The sequence below is a fragment of the Symphodus melops genome, assembly GCF_947650265.1.
Source record: "Symphodus melops genome assembly, chromosome: 14".
In the NCBI taxonomy this organism is placed as follows: Eukaryota; Metazoa; Chordata; class Actinopteri; order Labriformes; family Labridae; genus Symphodus; species Symphodus melops.
Window position 1 is genome coordinate 10,430,572 of NC_136704.1, and position 18,480 is coordinate 10,449,051.

The following is an 18,480-nucleotide window of genomic DNA, read 5'->3' on the forward strand; positions in this document are numbered from 1 at the left end:
ACTTCATGAAATGCTTTAAATCCACTCATTTTTTCTTGACTTGAGCGTAGATGTCATCTGAGCTGTCAACAGGCTGTGCTCGGTTGCTTGCTGGCTTGGACACTTTGACCTGTGCATACAGTGTCTCCTGCTGCTGTCCACTGTCCTGCACTGAGACAGAGAGCCGCTCAGGTCTCCGCACTGAAAAGTCGATCTCCCCGTAATGGATGGTTTCCTCTGTTTCAGTCGGTGGTTGATGAAGAGCCACCACATGGCCATCTCTTTGACTCTGAAATCAAAGAAGGAAACGTCACATGTTTCCCTGAGTGATAAAACTTCTGAAGAGAGTCCACCAGGGATTGATTTTTATTTAATCTCAATAACTAACAATAACTTATATTCTTGCAATCTAACATAATAGTCATCTATTGTAACACCTGACAGTCACTAAAGATAAATAATTTGTAAGAGCAGCCTCTGCATATGAGGGAAAGGGTTTAAAGAGTTATGAGTATGCAAAAAATAAAAATACATTATTGGCAACTGGGAACTCAAAAATCAAGTTTCAAGATATCAAGATAAATTTTTTTGGACGCTGCATATTATTCAATCTAAAATTTCAAATTACATTACCACTAGTGCTGTCAGGCGATTAAAAAAATTAATCTAATTAATTACTGGATTTGTAATTAATTAATCTTATCTCATATCTGCTTAAGGTCCCCAAATAAAGAATTCAAATTTCATGACATTAAAAAAATGACTAATAAAATGAATACACTAAGAAGAAAATATTTGAAATCCAAATTATTATTAGTGATTGAATAAAAAGTTTTTATTGAAAAGAAGTTCTTTTCATTATGACATTTCAATTAATATGCCCTTTAATATATTAATTTAGACTCTTTAATTAAAATTGTTAAAATCTTATGAATTCTACGTTTTTATTGCATTATCACGATTCACTATCTCACAGCCTAATTCAGATGATTTTTCATGATATAAAACTTTTTTTTTTAACAACTATAACAACTATAACAACTAACAATAACTTACATATTTCCAATCTAACATTATAATCATCTATTGTAACACCTGACAGTCAACAGCTTCTGCATATGAGGGAAAGGGTTGGAAGTTATGAGGCTACAAAAACTAAAGTTACATATTTGACAACTGGGAAATCAAAAATCAAGTTAAAATCCAGATCAAAGATGTTGCAATAGAAAGTATAAATGAAAACACATTTCACCCATCCATTAATTTTCCACCACTTGTCCGGGGCCGAGTTGCGGGGTCAGCAGTTTCAGCAGAGACGCCCAGACTTCCCTCACCCCAGACCCTTCCACCAGCTCTTCTGGTGGGACCCCGAGGCGTTCCCAGGCCAGCTGAGAGACTTAAAGCCTCGTTTCCACACAGCAGACCGGTACAGATCAGTACAGTTTGCTACGGTGTGGTTCGATTAAGCCTGATCCCATTTGCGCTATGTAAATCGCGTCATATGAAAGCAGCTAACAGCTAACTAATAAACTCAACAAAGGAGAAAAACTCTACATAAACAAAACCAATAATGGAAGACATCCAGCAGTTCATCTACACTGTCACTGATATGAGATGTTTTTGTGCAAAAACTCAATCCAGCTTTGTTTCAGAGAAGGCTGTTTGCCTCGAGGAGAAATACAGATGTAAACAATCAGCTGTGAATGGTTTAAACCGAGTTTTGTTTACTGTATAGTCACACAGGAAGTGCCGATTCTTTCGTCCAATCAGCGGACTGCTGGGTTTAGCTCCACCTTTTCGGGTTGGCTCGACATGCTTGGCACCCCAACGGAAGGGTCCCAAAAAGTGGGAAGGTACGGATCGGTTATTTGGGAATCTTTCCCAGGATTAGTCTATGGAAACGCCGCAAAATGCGCGCCATACCGAGACGATGAGAGCAGCGGGCTGGCGTGGGCTTGCACATAGCCCAACAGCTCTGTGAGGGTTGTCGTGGAAAATTCTCCTTTTACGAGGTGGAGAGTTGCTAATTCTCAAGAAGAAAATTCACGGTGGCGCTTGAATCAGATCTCTTTTAATACGTGCAGCACGGAGGAGAGGCCAGAGCATCTTCTCCCGAACCCTTACATTACAAGTCCTTATATGCAGTACAGAGAGATGGAGGGAGGTGACCTTACACTTAACAAATGGTGATCTTTACATTACAATAGTTATTTGAAGTTTCCTGTATCCTGTCCTCTGGAGACAGTGACTCTGTGATAATCAAATTACATTTACATTTTGTATGGTGTTGTCTGAGAAAGAGGATGCCCTCCTGTGGCTTTCTTTCACCTTCATTCTTCAGAACATTTGCTGTCTCCTGGAAGTCTAGTTAATTTCTCACAGGGTCTCTGGTGCCTTAAACTTAGTTTTTTAATGGTGTTGAAGGGTGTTCGAAGTTAAAGGGTTAACCAGGTGTAGACATCTCCCATTTATGGAGATAAATAATCAATGATCGAATAAAATGGTACTACAACTAACATTTCCACAACCAGCTAACCTCTAACAGAGTGTACATTTTGCCTTCACACAGCAGGACACAGTCAGTGTCAACACACATATTAACACTAAGTTAAGTGTGTTCCCACCTGGTTCTGTTGAGGAGTTTGACGTTTCGACTTTAACCACCTGAAAGACAATAGAGATGTCACCATGATTATTCTGGTGTTGGTGAATTATACTGTTGCTGCTTTTAGAGACTTCATGAACTAGTCCAGATTAGGAGCTACTTCTACATTAAAACAAAGTTTGGAAACAACTTGTTAAAAAATAAAAACCTCTTTTGGGAGACGTATTCATCTGTATAAGAATGTAAAGGCACTGATCTTCTGTTGGAAAACACAGACAGCAGATGACTCATTTATCTCCTGACCAAACTAGATTTGTGATACTTACCAAATACAGACAGCGAGGCAGACGACTACGACAAGGATCCCCAAAGCTGAACCCCAAAGATGAGCGTAATCAGAGTTCTCTGTTCAGTGAAAAACAAGTGGAGTCATTATCTTTGTTTTCTTTCAGGTAGTATTATTAGTAATAAGGACAGAAGACGTATTCAGACCACAGGAACTTTGTCATACTTTGAGGAACTGTTTTATTGATTCTGCACCACAGGAACTATGAACCTTTTTGATCTCTTGTTTTAAAGTAGATATTCTCCCCGCACAAGAGGGAGAAGAGCCAATCCAGTACCACAGTGACACTGTTGGACCCCCACCACACTTCATTCATTCTGAAATATTTTAGTTCCTGCTTTAGAGTAGGTACTACTTGTTTCAATCATAATATGTTTTCATTTCTTTTATATTTATGTAATTACATAAAGGTTCATATCAGCCACCATCATGTCAGTGCAAATGAAGACAGAAAAAAAAATCAACCATTGTTTGAGAAGTTTCTCTTCAAAATGTCCCCAAAACTGTTTGCTCCCAAAACATTGAATGTAATCCTAGTTATCATCTTTATTATTATTGTTACATTAATATTACAGTAATTTTTAACATGACAGTTGTAACTGTTGCAACACAACTGTAATTACCCACCAACACACACAGACATATGAACACGCACATACACACACAGCCCTTCAACATCCTGAACACGACACACAAGTGTCACAACATGTCATTAGTTCCTTCTCGTTTCTGTACCGTATCGTACTGTATTGCTTTTGTGATGTCTTTCCCTCGGCCTGTTCTGTGATTCATCACTGAATGAATAGATTCATTAATTAAGAGAATAAGTTGCATAATTATAAGGTTAAGAAATGGGTGGAAGAAAAACAAGTCACAATCTTTGTAACTTCAAGAAAAGATGGGTGGTATGCAGAAAATTAGAGTTAATATTGCAGCGATCATTTTTATAATTTTTTAAAATAACAAACAGAAAACAACAGCAAAAAGAAGAAAATAAAATAAGAGTAGTGAAGTTAATTCACTTCTAGTTTTTACCTCCAATATTCAAATGAATCCTTGATGATGTTTGATGTCCGAGCTCATTCTTGGCCTCACAGTAATAATCTCCTCCCTTTGTGGCATTAAAGCTGTAAAACTCTCCTTCAGATACCTTCATGGTTTCATCTGTGTTGATCCTGAACCAGGTGAAGCTGCTGACAGGAGGCTTGGCTCTGCTGGAGCAGCTCAGGTTCACATGAACACCTGCTGACACCGAACCTGATGGACTGATGGACGCTAAAGTGTTTTTAGGAGGGTCTGAAGAAAATGTGAGATAAACATAATTAATTAAAGACACAAACCTCCTCAACATCCTGACGTTCTAACAGGAGGAAATAATCTCTGGATGTCTCACATGAAACACTGAGAGTCTTATGATGAGTCTTATATGATGCAGAACAGGTGATGTTGTCTCCATCATGTTTGTCCGTCAGAGTGATCTGCTCCTGGATTTTAGTGGTGAAGGTTCCGTCTGTGTTTTCCTCCATGTTGTTGAGAGAGTCTTGTTTGAGATTCCAGGTGAGTTTAGGAGGGGAGTGTGGACAGGGAGTGAAAGCTGAGCAGGTTATAGTGACAGACTCCTTCTCCTTCAGATCTGCTGGGATCTCTAGTTTGGGGCTCAGAGGAGAATCTGTGGGTTCAAATCATCATATTTCATCAACAATTTGGGGATCTTAAAGCAATAGCTGACACCACGGTCATCAAAAACTGTGAATATAAATATTTTTCTGTTTCTGAGTTCCAAGATTGAAACCTTTAAAACTCAAGTAAAAACAGTCTCAGGATTTAATCACAGTTCATCTTGTGCTTTGAAAGTAATTTCTAGTTTCTCAATAAAAACCTTTAAAGAAAAGTAAACTCTCTTACCTTTGACTGTAATGTGAAGAGGATCACAAATAGCTGTTGCCCTGTATGGCGAGTTCATGATTCTGAAGTAGTATAAGCCTGTATATGTTGTCTGTAAGTTATAAATCAGAGTGGTGCAGCTTTTCATTTTCAAGTTTCCAGTTATGTTCATTGGAAATGTGTTCACTGTCCCATCACTGTTGAAAACCACATTACTTGGATCGGTCTTCTCTTTGTACCATATTCCAAATATTTGTCTTGTGATGTCAAACTCTTCTTTTTTTTTTATGGCACTAAAGTTACACGGGATTTGCAGACAAGATCCACTCAGTGCGTCCATCATCTTTGGTGTAGTAATGAAGAGAGCTGCTTCTTCAGGACAACCCGCCAAAACACCTGTAATAAAAACAAAACCTAATAAAAACCATGATGTGGAGTATATTCTGCATAAGAAGAACATTTGTTATACATCAACTATTTTCAGCAGGGCTTCCTGTTATATCTGAGAATGAGCCCTTACATTATTCTCCGTCTTTAGCTGCTCCCTCCTTTACTCCTTTACTTTTCAGTCAGGACATGAAGAGATGAAAGAAGAAACTCTATCTGCACTCTTCTCTCTGCTTTGTTTCTACAGGAAGTTCAAACTGTAAAGATGAAACATCTTTGAATGAAAGTGAGTGAACAAACAGCTCACCTGATAGAGAGGAGACAGTCAGTAACATGATGACTGTCAGCATGTTCACTGACAGGACTGCAGTAACACCCATCACCTGGAATTCAAAAGTAAGTTACTCTTCAAAGTTAAAGTGTTTGATTAACAAAAAAACAAACAAATAAAAGCTGCTTTAAACTAAAACGATGAAATATAAACAGGTGTTATAGCTGAACTTACCGAACAAGCCACCAGGATCTTAAACAGAGAAAATGGAGAAGAAAGATGATTTTTAAATTTCAGCAGAACTGCAACAAACCAGTCACCTCACTGCTGAGACACAAAACCCCCAACAAAAATTCATCTTTTCTTCTTGTACCGATTGAATGAGGAAGTTGGTGTTTGACACATCTTCATTTTTTTATTACATTTATTTCCTTTCATGGTAGCATCAACGAAAGATGGACGGTTAAGAAGAGGAAGAGAGAGAACGACACCCACTAAAGGACCCAGGTCAGACCTGAACCTGGTCCACTGTAATATGGACTCTGTCTTAAATGGTACATGCTCGAACAAACCAGTAACCATTGCACTGAAGGATTTGTTTTTTAAGAGCTTTTTTAGATAACACATGGATTTAATCATCCTGATCTGGTTACAGACTCTCCTCTCAAAGAGACTTCACACTGCAAACTTTTCAACAGGACTCAAAAAACTTCAAACAAACTGGAAGATTCTCTCAGTCACTTTTAATTCAATATTTATTGTTTCGTATTAATGCTATTTGTTATAACATTTGATGTGGACAGCATCACTAATTGTTACAATCCTAAAGTGTACCTTTATCTACTTTATCAGTGAAGCAATACAGAGATCTGACACAATTTGTCATGTTTTGGGGTTTTGTTAGTGCTTTCCACTTGTGTGTGTGTTGTCTGTTTTTCCTGCCTGTCTGCTCCTCCTGTGTTTCCCTTTCCCCCTTGTCTAGATTGGAGTCAGGTGTGTTTCACAGGTGCAGCTCATGTAATCAGCCCAGTATATAAATCTGCTCTCTTCATGCAGTCAGCGTCAGATTATTGTTCTACACTCTGTGATTTGTGCTCCTCGTGTCAGCGCTCTCTGGAAAGATTTTGGATTTTTGATGTTTGTTTTTTTCCAGTCAAGTCTCACCTGAACCTCCGTCCACCTGTCGTCTGCTGATCATCGTATCTGGTTATACCACACGCGTGTTGGGATCGGGATTCGGGACTCACTTTGATCGTCACGTTATTTATCTTGTCGCACATTTCCTTCACCATCATCACTAGTTTGTATTCATTAAAATTATGATTGATTTTGACTACTCTGCCTCTGAGTCGTGCGTCTGGGTCCAAACCTATTCTGAACCGCAACACAATTTTCTTCATTCCATGAAAATCAAATATTTAAAACATGTTGAATTGTTTAAAAGGTTTCCAACCTGTTTTCTCTCTTGTCCAGTTTTGTCTGGTTAAAAAAAAAAAACGGACTGGATTACTTGATTTAATCTGATTACATAATCCCCTTTAATGTGTCATAGAATGAATGTGAAGGACTTGAACCAAACTGTGGACTGTGTTATGATGTCTTCAGAGTGTAGTACACAATAATTTAGTCAACTCTTCATTGCAACAGACATTAGACTTCTCAGTAAATATAAGAAAGTGCATGTTATGAAATGAACAACTTCTACTTCGTACTTACATTTCAAACTTCTTACACAGCATCATCAGTTTACTTTAAACCACTTCTCTTTAACTACCTTTACTTCATGAACCACACAGTGACAGACTGAAGCTTTTCACACAGATGTTTTATTACTTACTTAGAGCCTCTTCTGCATCAACATGTTATAAAGTAGACAACAGACAGGAGGACTCGCTGCTTCAGGTTAAACATTTAATGTCTTAAAATGAATTGACTTTGTTTTCGGGACTTGCACCAAACTGCTGACTGTGTTGTGTTTGTGGTGAACCAGTCAGAACACGTCTAGAAAGTTAAACATCTGGTTTACCATAAAACACGTTTTTTTATACACAAATGTTTACAGCATTAAGATGTTTAAAGACATTCACGGGGAAAATGGGGAACATGTCCCAGACTGCTTCCTCTTCCTGCATACTAACAAGCTCTTCATGACATAAATTACACATTACAGATGATTAACTAATTATTGCTGCAAAGTAATAATATTTAATGCAGAGGAGTCAGAGAAAAGAGAAACAGAGATATTGCATTTCAGAGGATCATGAAGTCATCCTCTTCTCCTTCATGATGCTTGAATCATAATCACACTGTTGACATAATCTGCTTCTTCTGCGTCCTGTTTGAGTGAAACAACACAGAGAGAGTGGAGTCAGCGCTGTGTAGTGAGTTTGATGAAGCTCCAAGAGACAAACACTTTGAGTTTATCTCTGTAACTCAAAGTCAGTGTGAAGTAACATCAAGTTTTCATCAAACTCTTTTTCCTGTTACTGTATCTGCTCTCCTGTCGCTGCTGTTGGACCTGAATATCTAAACATCAGTTTCTCAGGATGAATTTCTTTATGTGACTGTGTTGATCAAAACCTTCAAAGGAAGCTACTCAGAAAATGTTCCTCTTTTACGACACGTGCTTCAATCTCATTTTGTGGAAAGAATGATGAAGCTGTCTTCATCTAGTGTCTTACCTTCTTCACCTGTTTGTTGAAGCATCTTGACTTTAACCAGCTGAAAGAAAAAGACAGCAGATAAAATAAGATCAAAGGGAAACACTAACATTGTAAAAATAATAATAATAATACACACACACACACACACACACACCCACACACACACACACACACACACACACACACACACACACACACACACAGATAAAATAAGATGCTAATGAGCTAACCTTGCCTGATCTTAGAGACATTCACCTTCGTAGTATCTCCAAGATCAGACAGACTTTGTCTCAAAATGTTGCAGAAAAACTACTTCATGCATTTGTTTCCTCCAGATTGGATTACTGTAATTCTCTTTCAGCAGGGGGCTCTTGTAGATCTCTACAGACCCTTCAGCTAGTCCAAAACGCTGCAGCTCAAGTTCTGACTAGAACTAGGAAAAGGGACCACATTTCTCCTGTATTGGTTTCTCTTCACTGGCTCCCGATGAAATCTAGAAGAGATTTTAAAATCCTTCTTCTCTCTTACAAAGCTCTAAATGGTCAGGCACCAAGTCATGTTAAAGACTTAATTGTGTCGTACTACCCGTCGAAAACATACCAGTCTGGTCCGGGAGGCAGACGCATCATGTACCTTCAAGTATAGACTTCAAACTTTTCTTTTTGATACATTTCCGGGGGAAGTGGCACCTTGATCTCTTATCTCTCTCTCCCTCTCTGCTTTCATATCATATTACTGCTCGTCACTATCTTTAAATTCCAGTCACAAACCTCTCCTTTTTCTGGGAGCTCCTGAGCTCTCTCAGGTTACTCAGGACTTTTGCCACACTGTGACGGATTTAGCTGGGCTCTTGTAATATAGCTATAAGTAAGGTCCTTTACCTGCTTTCTGTAAAGTGTCTTGAGACAACACTTTGACGCTCTACAAATGTCAGACAGACAGACGAGAAAAAAACTAAAGAGAAAAAAAGAGAAAAAAAGAGAGAAAAAAAGAGAGAAAAGAATTTAGAAAAAAAAGAGCCAAAAAAAGAGACAAAAAAAGGAGAGAAAAAAGACAGAAAAAAAGGAGAGAAAAAAAAGGAGAGACAAAAAAATGGAGAGAAAAAACACAAAAAATGGAGAAAAAAGACAGAAAAAAAAGTCAGTCAGACGAGAAAAAAAACCAGAGAGAAAAAAAGTGAGAAATCAAGTGAGAAAAAAGCAGAGAAAAAAACAGAGAAAAAATACAGAAAAAAAAGGAGAGCAGTCAGTCAGTCAGTCAGTCAGTCAGTCAGTCAGTCAGTCACACAGACAGACAGACAGACAGTCAGACAGACAGACAGACAGACAGACAGACAGACAGACAGACAGACGAGAAAAAAACCAAAGAGAAAAAAAGAGAAAAAAAGAGAGAAAAAATTTTAGAAAAAAAAGAGACAAAGAAAGAGACAAAAAATGGAGAGAAAGAAGACAGAAAACATGGAGAGACAAAAAAGGAGAGACAAAAAAATGGAGAAAAAAGACAAAAAATGGAGAAAAAAGACAGAGAAAAAAAAGTCAGTCAGTCAGTCAGTCAGTCAGTCAGTCAGTCAGTCAGTCAGACAGACAGACAGACAGACAGACAGACAGACAGACAGACAGACAGACGAGAAAAAAATGGAGGAAAAAAGAGACAAAAAAAGAGACAAAAAAATGGAGAGAAAAAAGACAGAAAAAAAAGTCAGTCAGTCAGTCAGTCAGTCAGACAGTCAGACAGTCAGACAGACAGACCAGAACAAAAACTAGAGAGAAAAAAAGAGAGAAATCAAGTGAGAAAAAAAGAGAGAAAAAAAGACAGAAAAAAGACAGAAAAAAAAGTAGAGCAGTCAGTCAGTCAGTCAGTCAGTCAGTCAGTCAGTCAGACAGTCAGACAGACAGACAGAGGAGAAAGAAAACTAGAGAGAAAAAAGAGAAAAAAAGTGAGAAATCAAGTGAGAAAAAGAGAGAGAAAAAACAGAGAAAAAAGACAGAAAAAAAAGGAGAGCAGTCAGTCAGTCAGTCAGTCAGTCAGTCAGTCAGTCAGTCAGACAGACAGACAGTCAGACAGACAGACAGACAGACAGACAGACAGACAGACAGACAGACAGACAGACAGACGAGAAAAAAACTAAAGAGAAAAAAAGAGAAAAAAAGAGAGAAAAAAAGTGAGAAATCAAGTGAGAAAAAAACAGAGAAAAAAACAGAGAAAAACATGAAAAAAATAAGAGACAAAAAAAGAGAAAAAATGGAGAGAAAAAAGACAGAAAAAAATGCAGAGAAAAAAAGGAGAGACAAAAAAATGGAGAGAAAAAAGACAAAAAATGGAGAAAAAAGACAGAGAAAAAAAAGTCAGTCAGTCATTCAGTCATTCAGTCAGTCAGACAGTCAGACAGTCAGACAGACAGACGAGAAAAAAAACTAGAGAGAAAAAAAGAGAGAAATCAAGTGAGAAAAAAAGAGATAAAAAAACAGAGAAAAAATACAGGAAAAAAAGGAGAGCAGTCAGTCAGTCAGTCAGTCAGTCAGTCAGTCAGTCAGTCAGACAGTCAGACAGACAGACAAGAAAAAAAACTAGAGAGAAAAAAAGAGAGAAATCAAGTGAGAAAAAAAGAGAGAAAAAAAGAGAAAAAAAGACAGGAAAAAAAGGAGAGCAGTCAGTCAGTCAGTCAGTCAGTCAGTCAGTCAGAGAGTCAGACAGACAGACCAGAACAAAAACTAGAGAGAAAAAAAGAGAGAAATCAAGTGAGAAAAAAAGAGAGAAAAAAAGACAGAAAAAAGACAGAAAAAAAAGTAGAGCAGTCAGTCAGTCAGTCAGTCAGTCAGTCAGTCAGACAGTCAGACAGACAGACAGAGGAGAAAGAAAACTAGAGAGAAAAAAGAGAAAAAAAGTGAGAAATCAAGTGAGAAAAAGAGAGAGAAAAAACAGAGAAAAAAGACAGAAAAAAAAGGAGAGCAGTCAGTCAGTCAGTCAGTCAGTCAGTCAGTCAGTCAGTCAGTCAGTCAGTCAGTCAGTCAGACAGACAGACAGACAGACAGACAGACAGACAGACAGACAGACAGACAGACAGACAGACAGACAGACAGACAGACGAGAAAAAAACTAAAGAGAAAAAAAGAGAAAAAAAGAGAGAAAAAAAGTGAGAAATCAAGTGAGAAAAAAACAGAGAAAAAAACAGAGAAAAACATTAAAAAAATAAGAGACAAAAAAAGAGAAAAAATGGAGAGAAAAAAGACAGAAAAAAATGCAGAGAAAAAAAGGAGAGACAAAAAAATGGAGAGAAAAAAGACAAAAAATGGAGAAAAAAGACAGAGAAAAAAAAGTCAGTCAGTCAGTCATTCAGTCAGACAGTCAGACAGTCAGACAGACAGACGAGAAAAAAAACTAGAGAGAAAAAAAGAGAGAAATCAAGTGAGAAAAAAAGAGAGAAAAAAACAGAGAAAAAATACAGGAAAAAAAGGAGAGCAGTCAGTCAGTCAGTCAGTCAGTCAGTCAGTCAGTCAGTCAGACAGTCAGACAGACAGACAAGAAAAAAAACTAGAGAGAAAAAAAGAGAGAAATCAAGTGAGAAAAAAAGAGAGAAAAAAAGAGAAAAAAAGACAGGAAAAAAAGGAGAGCAGTCAGTCAGTCAGTCAGTCAGTCAGTCAGTCAGACAGTCAGACAGACAGACAGAGGAGAAAAAAACTAGAGAGAAAAAAGAGAAAAAAAGTGAGAAATCAAGTGAGAAAAAAAGAGAGAAAAAATGGAGAGAAAAAAGACGGAAAAAAATGGAGAGAAAAAAAGGAGAGACAAAAAAATGGAGAGAAAAAAGACAAAAAATGGAAAAAAAAGACAGCGAAAAAAAAGTCAGTTAGTCAGTCAGACGAGAAAAAAAACTAGAGTGAAAAAAACACAGAAAAAAGACAGAAAAAAAGGAGAGCAGTCAGTCAGTCAGTCAGTCAGTCAGTCAGACAGTCAGACAGACAGACAGACAGACAGACAGACAGACAGACAGAGGAGAAAAAAATGGAGAAAAAAATGGAGAAAAAAAAGAGACAAAAAATGGAGCGAAAAAAGATAGAAAAAAATGGAGAGAAAAAAAAGGAGGGAAAAAAGACAGAGAAAAAAATTTAGAAAAAAAAGAGACAAAAAAGAGACAAAAAATGGAGAGGAAAAAGACAGAAAAAAACGGAGAGAAAAAAAAGGAGAGACAAAAACATGGAGAGAAAAAAGACAAAAAATGGAGAAAAAAGACAGAGAAAAAAAAGTCAGTCAGTCAGTCAGTCAGTCAGTCAGTCAGACAGTCAGACAGACGGAGAAAAAAAACTAGAGAGAAAAAAAGAGAAAAAAAGTGAGAAATCAAGTGAGAAAAAAGAGAGAAAAAAACAGAGAAAAAAGACAGAAAAAAAAGGAGAGCAGTCAGTCAGTCAGTCAGTCAGTCAGTCAGTCAGTCAGTCAGACAGACAGACAGACAGACAGACAGACAGACAGACAGACAGACAGACAGACAAAAAGAAGAGAGCAGTCAGTGAGTGAGTGAGTGAGTGAGTGAGTGAGTGAGTGAGTGAGTGAGTGAGTGGTCTTGGACATCAGGCATCATCATGGCTTCATTTGAGTGTTGGAGGTAAATGTAGAAATGAATCAACACACTTGTATTCAACAAGCTCTCCTTTTCTGTCTGTCGGGCTCAAGAGCCATGAAATATATGATGAAGGATCACAGTCTAAGTTGCAAATAATGAGTTATTAGCACAACGCCAACAACGACCGCAGCACAAACAAGCAGGCAACACATGTCGATGTGTGTGGATAGAGAGAGAGCCAGATCCACCCTGGGGTCGAGCTTATGTACCCTGAAAGCAATCGGCCCAGGTGCTCCAGATTGGACCCGTCAAATCCTCTGATAATGGGGAGAGAGAAGCAGTTAATACTTTGTACACTACAACAGTGACCGTCACAGTTTTCAGACACACACGCAAAAAACATTGTTTCTGAATGAATGTGTAATAATGCAACATAAATAAATGAAACAGATATGTTGACATTAGACGTTAAAAGATGAAATCAAAGTGCAGGATGTCTTACAGCCATGAAAAGTTTTTTCCATGTTGTAGAAGGTGATCATGATGTCTTTTTCCAGAGTATCCGTGGTTTGGGGTTGAGTTCTACAATACACTGAAGATCCTGGGAATTGTGCTGCTCTACAGCACAGTTATCATCTTTGAGTGGTGAGACAAACTTCTTATATTTTTAAAACTTAGTTTCATGAGGACAAAACGCTTCATCAGGCCACGAGCCAAAACACGTCGGTCTAATTTGTTCATAAAGTGTTTCTGGAGCATTTTGGGAAAGACGTGAAGAAAGAAGTGTGAAGGCTGTACCTGCTAACAATAAAGAGAGACTGTTAATATAAAACATTTATCAGCCGTGTGTTCTGAAATGTCGTCTGACTTCTGCAGTATAAATGTTAAAATAACCCACAGTCTGTCTGCTGATTTTATCATTGAACATTTATAACAGAAACACCCCAACCAAACAGATAATCAATCAATATTTGTGAAAAATAGGTGGGAGGCTGCATTCAAATGCTGCATGTTTAGAGTCTGTCACATTTGTAGAGCGTCAAAGTGTTATCTCAAGACACTTTACAGAAAGCAGGTAAAGGACCTTACTTATAGCTATATTACAAGAGCCCAGCTAAATCCGTCACAGTGTGGCAAAAGTCCTGAGTAACCTGAGAGAGCTCAGGAGCTCCCAGAAAAAGGAGAGGTTTGTGACTGGAATTTAAAGATAGTGACGAGCAGTAATATGATATGAAAGCAGAGAGGGAGAGAGAGATAAGAGATCAAGGTGCCACTTCCCCCGGAAATGCATCAAAAAGAAAGGTTTGAAGTCTATTCTTGAAGGTACATAGTGTGTCTGCCTCCCGGACCCCGACTGGTATGTTCTCGACGGGTAGTACGGCACAATTAAGTCTTTAACATGACTTGGTGCCTGACCATTTAGAGCTTTGTAAGAGAGAAGAAGGATTTTAAAATCTCTTCTAGATTTCATCGGGAGCCAGTGAAGAGAAACCAATACAGGAGAAATGTTGTCCCTTTTCCTAGTTCTAGTCAGAACTTGAGCTGCAGCGTTTTGGACTAGCTGAAGGGTCTGTAGAGATCTACAAGAGCCCCCTGCTGAAAGAGAATTATAGTAATCCGACCTGGAGGTAACAAATGCATGAAGTAGTTTTTCTGCAACATTTTGAGACAAAGTCTGTCTGATCTTGGAGATAATACGAAGGTGAATGTCTCTAAGATCAGGCAAGGTTAGCTCATTAGCATCTTATTTTACCCATCTCATTTTGTGTGTGTGTGTGTGTGTGTGTGTGTGTGTTTGTATTTTTTTTTACAATGTTAGTGTTTCCCTTTGATCTCATTTTATCTGCTGTCTTTTTCTTTCAGCTGGTTAAAGTCAAGATGCTTCAACAAACAGGTGAAGAAGGTAAGACACTAGATGAGGACAGCTTCATCATTCTTTCTACAAAATGAGATTGAAGCATGTGTGGTAAAAGAGGAACATTTTCTGAGTAGCTTCCTTTGAAGGTTTTGATCAACACAGTCACATAAAGAAATTCATCCTGAGAAACTGATGTTTAGATGTTCAGGTCCAACAGCAGCGACAGGAGAGCAGATACAGTAACAGGAAAAAGAGTTTGATGAAAACTTGATGTTACTTCACACTGACTTTGAGTTACAGAGATAAACTCAAAGTGTTTGTCTCTTGGAGCTTCATCAAACTCACTACACAGCGCTGACTCCACTCTCTCTGTGTTGTTTCACTCAAACAGGACGCAGAAGAAGCAGATTATGTCAACAGTGTGATTATGATTCAAGCATCATGAAGGAGAAGAGGATGACTTCATGATCCTCTGAAATGCAATATCTCTGTTTCTCTTTTCTCTGACTCCTCTGCATTAAATATTATTACTTTGCAGCAATAATTAGTTAATCATCTGTAATGTGTAATTTATGTCATGAAGAGCTTGTTAGTATGCAGGAAGAGGAAGCAGTCTGGGACATGTTCCCCATTTTCCCCGTGAATGTCTTTAAACATCTTAATGCTGTAAACATTTGTGTATAAGAAAACGTGTTTTATTGTAAACCAGATGTTTAACTTTCTAGACTTGTTCTGACTGGTTCACCACAAACACAACACAGTCAGCAGTTTGGTGCAAGTCCCGAAAACAATGTCAATTCATTTTAAGACATATTAAATGTTTAACCTGAAGCAGCGAGTCCTCCTGTCTGTTGTCTACTTTATAACATGTTGAAACAGAAGAGGCTCTAAGTAAGTAATAAAACATCTGTGTGAAAAGCTTCAGTCTGTCACTGTGTGGTTCATGAAGTAAAGGTAGTTAAAGAGAAGTGGTTTAAAGTAAACTGATGATGCTGTGTGAGAAGTTTGAAATGTAAGTACGAAGGAGAAGTTGTTCATTTCATAACATACACTTTCTTAAATTTAATGAGAAGTCAAATGTCTGTTGCAATTAATAGTTGACTAAATTATTGTGTACTAAACTCTGAAGACATCATAACACAGTCCACAGTTTGGTTCAAGTCCTTCACATTCATTCTATGACACATTAAAGGGGATTATGTAATCAGATTTAATCAAGTAATCAAGTCCTGTGTTTTTTTAACCAGATAAAACTGGACAAGAGAGAAAACAGGTTGGAAACCTTTTAAACAATTCAACATGTTTGAAAAAATGTAAAAATCAATTTTCATTGAATGAAGAAAATTGTGTCAGATCGCTGTTTTGTTTCACTGATAAAGTAGATAAAGGTACACTTTAGGATTGTAACAATTAGTGATGCTGTTCACATCAAATGTTTTAACAAATAGCATTAATACAAAACAATAAATATTGAATTGACTGAGAGAATCTTCCAGTTTGTTTGAAGTTTTGTGAGTCCTGTTGAAAAGTTTGCAGTGTGAAGTCTCTTTGAGAGGAGAGTCTGTAACCAGATCAGGATGATTAAATCCATGTTTTATCTAAAAAAGCTCTTAAAAAACAAATCCTTCAGTGCAATGGTTACTGGTTTGTTCGAGCATGTACCATTTAAGACAGAGTCCATATCACAGTGGACCAGGTTCAGGTCTGACCTGGGTCCTTTAGTGGGTGTCGTTCTCTCTCTTCCTCTTCTTAACCGTCCATCTTTTGTTGATGCTACCATGAAAGGAAATAAATGTAATAAAAAAATGAAGATGTGTCAAACACCAACTTCCTCATTCAATCGGTACAAAAAGAAAAGATGAAATTTTTTTGAGGTTTTCGTGTCTTAATGAGGTGACTGGTTTGTTTTAAAAATCATCTTTCTTCTCCATTTTCTCTGTTTAAGATCCTGGTGTCTTGTTCGGTAAGTTCAGCTATAACACCTGTTTATATTTCATCGTTTTAGTTTTAAGCAGCTTTTATTTGTTTGTTTTTTTGTTCATCAAACACTTTAACTTTGAAGAGTAACTTACTTTTGAATTCCAGGTGATGGGTGTTACTGCAGTCCTGTCAGTGAACATGCTGACAGTCATCATGTTACTGACTGTCTCCTCTCTATCAGGTGAGCTGTTTGTTCACTCACTTTCATTCAAAGATGTTTCATCTTTACAGTTTGAACTTCCTGTAGAAACAAAGCAGAGAGAAGAGTGCAGATAGAGTTTCTTCTTTCATCTCTTCATGTCCTGACTGAAAAGTGAAATGTTTTAGACTGACATTGTGAACAAGAGAGAAAAAGAGCAGAGAGCACACCACATTACTTCTTAGACTATCATTAACATCCTCTACATGAAGATTCTGCTTCACATTATAATAACTGATGGTCTGCTTTACAGCTGCTCTGGATAACTGTAGGACTAAATGGTCAGATCTCTTCATTACTACACCAAAGAAGATGGACGCACTGAGTGGATCTTGTCTGCAAATCCCGTGTAACTTTAGAGTAAAAAGAGAAGAAGAGTTTAACATCACAAGACAAATATTTGGAATATGGTACAAAGAAGTCAGAGAGACCTCCAGACGAAGAAATGTGGTTTTCAACAGTGATGGGACAGTGAACACATTTCCAATGAACATAACTGGAAACTTGAAAATGAAAAGCTGCACCACTCTGATTTATAACTTACAGACAACATATACAGGCTTATACTACTTCAGAATCATGAACTCGCCATACAGGGCAACAGCTATCTGTGATCCTCTTCACATTACAGTCAAAGGTAAGAGAGTTTAATTTTCTTTAAAGGTTTTTATTGAGAAACTAGAAATTACTTTCAAAGCACAAGATGAACTGTGATTAAATCCTGAGACTGTTTTTACTTGAGTTTTAAAGGTTTCAATCTTGGAACTCAGAAACAGAAAAATATTTATATTATTAGTTTTGTTGACAGTGGTGTCAGCTTTTGCTTTAAGATCCCCAAATAATGAAATATGTTTTTTAAATAAAGAAATCTTTGTTTGATTTGAATCCACAGATTCTCCTCTGAGCCCCAAACTAGAGATCCCAGCAGATCTGAGGGAGAAGGAGTCTGTCACTATAACCTGCTCAGTTTTCACTCCCTGTCCACACTCCCCTCCTAAACTCACCTGGAATCTCAAACAAGACTCTCTCAACAACATGGAGGAAAACACAGACGGAACCTTCACCACTAAAATCCAGGAGCAGATCACTCTGACGGACAAACATGATGGAGACAACATCACCTGTTCTGCATCATATCCTGTGAATGAAGGAAAAGATGTGAAGACAGCAGAGGAGACAAAGACTCTCAGAGTTTCATGTGAGACATCCAGAGATTATTTCCTCCTGTTAGAACGTCAGGATTTTGAGGAGGTTTGTTTTTTTATTAATTATGTTTATCTCACATTTTCTTCAGATGCTCCAAAAAACACTTCAGCGTCCATCAGTCCATCAGGTTCGGTGTCAGCAGGTGTTCATGTGAACCTGAGCTGCTCCAGCAGAGCCAAGCCTCCTGTCAGCAGCTTCACCTGGTTCAGGATCTACACAGATGAAACCATGAAGGTATCTGAAGGAGAGTTTTACAGCTTTAATGCCACAGAGGGAGGAGTTTATTGCTGTGTGGCCAAGAATGAGCTCGGACATGAAACATCACCAGAGATTCATCTTTGTATTGAAGGTAAACACAGAACTTTATTGTTTTATCTCACAAATAAGTAACAGCTCATTTTGCATGACTTGTTGTCTGTAAGAATTAGATATATCTTTACCATTTATATTATATTATTGATTATATGCAAGCTACTATTTTTACTCTTCCAATTTTCTGTTGCTTTATGCCGGACTTTTTGTGTTTTTTGCTGCAGTACCCTGTTGA

General features: G+C 37.7%; 3 protein-coding genes and 1 long non-coding RNA gene across 4 annotated transcripts in view; 2 read left to right on the forward strand and 2 right to left on the reverse strand.

Annotated features, from left to right (window-relative positions):
- Positions 1-15,469, forward strand: part of LOC306835344 (uncharacterized protein) — a 116,322-nt gene extending 100,853 nt beyond the window's left edge. Inside the window, exons 5-6 of the mRNA XM_079361820.1 lie at positions 14,554-14,593; positions 14,940-15,469. Coding sequence (XP_079217946.1) covers positions 14,554-14,593; positions 14,940-14,993 — 94 coding nt within the window. The 3' untranslated portion in view covers positions 14,994-15,469. The remainder of the gene's footprint in view (positions 1-14,553; positions 14,594-14,939) is intronic.
- LOC306835362 lies at positions 85-2,992 on the reverse strand. The gene is made up of 3 exons (XR_013780631.1): positions 2,911-2,992; positions 2,604-2,643; positions 85-268 (listed from the first exon to the last, which is right to left on the reverse strand). It is a non-coding gene; the product is annotated as an uncharacterized lncRNA (long non-coding RNA).
- Positions 3,955-6,764, reverse strand: LOC306835134 (sialic acid-binding Ig-like lectin 12; the record flags this gene model as incomplete). Its single annotated transcript, XM_079361563.1, has 6 exons — positions 3,955-4,226; positions 4,324-4,599; positions 4,836-5,210; positions 5,509-5,584; positions 5,707-5,724; positions 6,720-6,764. 6 exons carry the CDS (start codon positions 6,762-6,764, stop codon positions 3,955-3,957), a joined length of 1,062 nt encoding a protein of 353 aa, XP_079217689.1.
- Positions 15,470-16,636: 1,167 nt separating the features above from the next.
- Positions 16,637-18,480, forward strand: LOC306835166 (myelin-associated glycoprotein-like; the record flags this gene model as incomplete). The annotated part of the gene is made up of 5 exons (XM_079361594.1): positions 16,637-16,709; positions 16,981-17,364; positions 17,620-17,925; positions 18,022-18,282; positions 18,470-18,480. The coding sequence occupies 5 exons, from the start codon at positions 16,637-16,639 to the stop codon at positions 18,478-18,480; spliced, it is 1,035 nt and encodes a 344-aa protein (XP_079217720.1).